General features: G+C 38.5%; 1 protein-coding gene across 1 annotated transcript in view; it reads right to left on the reverse strand.

Annotated features, from left to right (window-relative positions):
- Positions 1-4,534, reverse strand: part of LOC310637180 (phosphatidylinositol 3-kinase regulatory subunit gamma) — a 41,098-nt gene extending 36,564 nt beyond the window's left edge. Inside the window, exon 1 of the mRNA XM_083357508.1 lies at positions 3,632-4,534. Within this exon, the coding sequence (XP_083213634.1) occupies positions 3,632-3,737 (106 nt within the window). The 5' untranslated portion in view covers positions 3,738-4,534. The remainder of the gene's footprint in view (positions 1-3,631) is intronic.
- Between the last annotated feature and the right edge of the window lie 1,466 nt (positions 4,535-6,000).

Consider the following 6,000-nt stretch of genomic DNA (forward strand, 5'->3'; position numbering starts at 1 on the left):
AATCTTCAATTAAAATACACAACAGTTTTCACCTATTAGAAAAATCTTGGAAAAAACTACTATTGGGCCTACATTTTTCAGTCTTGCATTTGACAAAAAATTTGTACAGTGCGGTAGAAGAAACAATGAGAATTATAATAAACTTGTTTGAAAAAAAGATGAAGTTGTCTTAGCTATAAGAATTTAAATCCAATAAAGCCCCACTCAGGCATTATTTGAAGTGGAAGGCAATGATTAAGCAGAGAAATGGGGTCATTTCAAGTACTCTACCCCTAATATGGCTTTTTCTAGTTTTCATGGTTACATCATACATGCAGGTATCAGAGGAACAATTAATTAACCAAGACATCAGGAGTGAAATTACTCAGTGTATCTCTGTTCTCCACTCATGTACTGCATTAATCAGTTTAAATTGTGCTTTAAAAAGTCAATTTTAAAAGATTCAACATGTATGTTTTAAAGGATTATTAACAAACATCCTATTCTCACAAATAGCCATTATGATTACTTCCAATATTATTTTCTTTGCTCTGTGCATTTAGTTTTTATTTCTCTTTATCAGATTTATGCACCTAAAAAAACCTTTTTAAGATCTGCATCTCATTTTCCATGAACTGGCTTGTATTAACTATTCAAGCATTTTGTAAACACTCAACAAAGCCCTCTGAAATGCAGAATATCGTGTTCTTTTCTGAAGAAGTCAAATGCTAAACTTTAATAAAACTATCCTGTTATAAATCACAAACTTTTGTCTAAACAAATCAGTAAATGGAATACATGATCCTAGGGTCTGATATATACTTTATAATGAAACACTTTCTTGACAAAAGCTCCCCCTCCCACCAAAGCATCTCATATATTAAAAAAATAATAATTTAGCTCTACATTCACAAATAGAAGCATGATTAAAGCTTAAATGAAGACTTGCATTGAACAGACAAATGCTTAAATCTGAATAATTTGCACATAATGAACTTTTTGAAAAAATATTTAAATTTCTGAGAGCATATTATATATGTTCACAGAATGATTGGCATGGGGATGGGGAGTTTGTCTATTCATTAAATAGCTGTAACAGTGTTCATAATCAGCCACACAACATATATTTTACCGGAACAGAAAGAAATGAAGTTGTTCTCCACACTCCTTATTCCCCTATCCCCCAGAATGTTCTCTACCCCTCCAATTTACCTTTGTCTTTTTTTTCTGAACAGGTGAGCAAACTTCCAAAAACACTGAGCTGTATACTATCTACCATTTTTATCAGTCTTCTGAATAGCTACTGGGCCTGTGAGGAGCTCAGAAAAAGTATTCTAAACAAATATGATGCCATAGGCTGGAGCTTCACATTACAGTGTGCCAGCTTCCCATTTTTAATTAAAACAGTCTAAAAAATTCAGAGATCACAAGGAGTTGAAAGGCATTAAGAATACACCTATAGGTACAGATATACCACGCTGCCTATCAGAACTGCAGCAATCTACCTAGTTACCTAGCATAACAAGTACAGTATTGTTTCACACAGCCATAGGATTGCTGCATACAGATGGCTCTTGCAGAGAACACAATTTCTTTAAAAACCATGGAACAAGTTCCTTGTTCTCATGGATTTAAAGAAACCAGATAAATGTCTGATAAAGCATCAAAATTTGGGTGGGAATAAGGAGTACTCTAATCACTTGCTTGCTCTATTCTTAGAAGCAGCATTACCTGCTCACAGCTAAAAATATGAACTTATAACTAGTACTTTAATGCCACCCTCCATTACCAGCTGTTACATGTTGCTATCTAAACTTGTATTATCCTTAAGACATCTTAAAGTTGGAGTGAACATTGCAAAATTATCCCATGCAGAATCTGCTTCATTTGCATTTTATTTCAAAGAAATACAACTTTTTTTCTAAGTTATAAAAGCTTGTATCCTAGAAAAACTATATAAATGTAACAGTGTAGCTTTACAATGAATTTTAGTTTTGTTGGATTACTTAGATGCATTTGCAGATAGATCTGAGTTATGCATTGTGATGTGATCTCATTTAAAAAGTGAGATTTAACTGAAATGGAAAGATATATTAAAAATAAATTTAAAATAAAAAATTCTAGAGTTTTAACAATCTGAGTTACTCTAAACTTCTACGGTACCTAATTTTGTTGCCATACTGTACCACAACTCCTACCAAATTCCAAATATTAATAAAATGAAGATAATAGCCTGTAAAGTTTATGGCATGTAAGAAAACAGTGAAAAACTGAGCACTTTTGATTTAGTGATCAGCAGAATTCTTACATATGATTACTTTTAAGAAAATTCTTCTTAATTCAATGGAACTCAAACACCGAGACTACAATACTATATTAATGAAAGAACCACAGTGATAGTTTTTCAATATCTAGAAGACTACTGTAAAAAAACCCAAATTATAAGAATCAGAGGCTTAAACCTCACTGAAATATTAAAGCACTAATTTTATAAACTTTGGATTCCTGAAAATTCTCTTATGAACATGCATTCAGACAGTTACGTTTTCTTAGTAACCTAATGAATGTATGGAGGAGAAACAAGCATCATCACCATGGTTAAAGTCTAAAGTATAACGCTATTACATCTGCTTCACAACGATGACTTCAGTTATTACTTTTGCTTTACAATATGACCACCCCATCTGCACCCCCCCCAAGAGCAATAATACCAAGTAATGGCAAAAATGGTTTCTCTATTTAAAATTTTTATTTCAATATTGTTTTTTCCTAAACAAAATTGGTGTTTAAGAAAATGTATACAAATACATTTTTCATACTGAGGATTTCATCAAAACAGAAGCTTTAAGAACTGTGAAACTCTCATAATCATATTTCTAAAGACATCACCAGAGTCTCAACCAACCTCTGGCTCCTCATATATCTTACCCTATTCCTTCCTAGGCACAAAAGAAGCACTATGTGAGAGCAAAGTAAGAATAATACTTCTCAAACAATGGAAATACTCACATTAAATATTATAATGCTTTTAACCGTTTTAAGATACTTAAACTATGATGATGATGATGTGCATCCTTACTTGGTCTTAAAAGCCCACTGAACTTAGTGGGACAGATTTTTGAATAAAGAAGCACAGAGTTGGACACCAGATTCCCCCCCCCCAGGACACCCAATATAGAATTGAAAACTAGAAATAGAAAGTGTTAGAAAATAGCAGTATTAAATGTTTACAACTAAATATTTAGTTAGCTGGCACATCAACCAACCTTTTTTTAAAAAAAAAAAAAGGTTGCAGCTTAAATTACAGTGTAATGTAGGTAAATAAATCCACTAAACAGAACTTTGAAGGACAGGAAAACCGGACGTCCTAGATTTTGGAATTTTAGAGCGTTTTCCATCTTTACCAGATAAGTCTTTTGAAACGGTGACTACAATAGAATAAGAGCAAAGTTTACAGGCTTCCATTCAAACATAGGTTTCTCTCTCTCCTCTCCCCCCCCCACCCCCCTTTCAGAAAGGAAAGCTAAAGCCTGCACCACTGGGGAAAAGAGAACAATGAACTTCTGCAGATGGCTGACGCTGGGGGGTAAAAAAAAAAAGCCTATCACGACTCTAAAATCTGAACACAAACTAAAAACAGTTTGTTTTTTACCTGGAGGGTCCATTTCGATATAGAATATCAGCTCGGTGGAATACGGCATCATCACTTCCCTCCAGTCCGTATCGTCGCGATCCATATCCCAGACTGTATTGTACATTGTGACAAACGGGCAGGTGGGCGACGATCGCTCGGAGCTCTCTCGCCAGATCTTTGACTTTTTTCAACAAAATTTTAAAAAAGGCTGGCACAGCACGAAAGAAAGCCTAGCCCTCCCGAAGCACGTACCCGCGCTCGCACACACACACACACACACACAAAACCGGGAGGCGGCTAGAGAAGAAACTTTCTTTAAGAATAGCTCGACGGCTTCCCTCTTCAGGAAAACCACTCCCCTCTCAGGAAGCGAAAGAAATGCCTCCCCCTCTTTCGATTTCCCCCTCTGCTTCGAGGGAACGGAGCCGCTTATTTCAAGCTTCTTTCGCAAATCCAAAAAGACAAAAAAAAAAGATCGGGGGGTGGGGGTTTGACTAAAAAAAAAAAGAATGTTTAATGTGAAAGAGATCAAAATTGGGGAAAACGGAGCTGCTTGGAGGCAGTGAGAAGATGGAGTTGGGGGGGGGGGGGAGCCCGCGCGATTGTTCTTAAAAAGCGAAGTTTTAAGAGAAGGTGTTTTGCCGGTTAATAGCAAAGCCCTCCCGTGGCTCCCTAAAGCCAGCGAATAGCCACGGCGGGCAGCGCCGCCTCGCTTCTCTACCCCCTCAAGGCAAAGCTCGCCGCCACCGCTTCCGTCCCCCCCTCGAAGCCCCGCGCGCTCGGCGGCGCCCACTGCTGCAAGCAGCGGCTCCCGACCGGCTTCTCGCTCCACGTAAGCCCAGCCTCAGCCCCGCGCGCGCACTTTGGTGCTCGGCTACTCCCAACCCCGGCCAGTTTCATTTTAAAGAGGCACCCAGGGCCCCAACCGTCGCTAACCGCCTCTATGCCGGGATAAGCCCCGCCTCCGAGGTGGGTAAAAGGGAGAGGGCAAAGCGACAGCGAAACCACGCCCCCTCAGTTTAACTCGCTCGTGCTCGGATAAGACATTGAGCCGAAAGGCTTCCTTCCTTCTTCCCCCTCCCCCCTCTTTTTTTTTTTTTTTTTTTTTGCTTCTGGCGAAGTACCCTGGCCGTGCCAGGAAACAAAAGCTGCTAGAGAGCGGGAGAATCGGCTTCCAGTTTTATCTCTAATTGTTTTTGAGATTTCATATATATATGAATGTATATGTATATGTATATGTATATGTATATGTATATGTATATGTATATGTATATGTATATGTATATATAGTGCAAGTGGCAGTGATGCGAGGAAGCTATGCCTCCAAGCTGGAGCAGCTGGCGACAGATGCCCCTCCATCACCCGTCTGCACCAGCTGAACGTATAGCCAGCCCCGTGCTCAGCGGTAAAGTTGCCAGAATATTCAGAGATAGGAGACCCTTCTTCCCGCTCCCCCCCCCCATTTTCTTCTCAGGCAGCACATAAAAGATGCAAATCCCCCCCCCAAAAGTGTCCACTTGATTCCTGTCATGATTTGACAACGCGTAGCAAAGTAAATGGTAGGTTATCTTTCACCACCTATTTCCTGCATTTTCAGTTGGTATATAGACAATATTTGGGGTTGTGTGCCTGCACCTGGGGCTGGGACTGTTTGCAGATGATGTTGTTCTGTTGCACCAGTGACTGTATGACTCTAATATACACAACGAGCAGGGAGAACTTGGAATGTGCTTAATATTTCAGTATGGATTTATATGTGTATAGTATCGATAATATATGATAGGTCACCCTCAACAGTCCATCGTTTGAATGACATGTAAAATATGGAAACTCTAGACATGTGTACTTTATGAATAGCTTTGAATGATACACATACGGTAGTTTAGAATGTGAAAATTGTCCACTGGGTATCAAGCTAATAACTAATCATTTTAATATTCTTAAGTACTAGGTGCAAATATGACTATCAAAACTGAAGCTAGGACTCAGTGTATTTTATTCTAGTCTTGTGTAACAATTCACACAGGTATACAGTAAATCTCCATGCATAAATAGAGGGAAGCTGGCTTTTCAAAGGGAAAAACAGAGTTGGGAAAGTACACTGTAAATTGGGTTTTCATGACTAGTGATAGTAGTAGTTGAAGTTGAAAAGGCTTTGAACGGTTGGTATTTCTTTTACGTCTTACAAACTGCAAGTTCAAATGTATGTCCTGTGTACAGCAAGGTTTGATCAAGTGAAAATATTGTCATTTGTGATACAGGCTTACAAACACATGGACTCCTACCAATGTCTCAGTGTACTTCAGAATTACGATTAAAGTTAATGTGTAGCTGACAGGTGACATACAGAAATGTTGGGACTATGTAACTGCTCAGAGTGGTATTCT

Source organism: Vipera ursinii (genome assembly GCF_947247035.1).
Source record: "Vipera ursinii genome assembly, chromosome: 3".
Lineage (NCBI taxonomy): Eukaryota > Metazoa > Chordata > Lepidosauria > Squamata > Viperidae > Vipera > Vipera ursinii.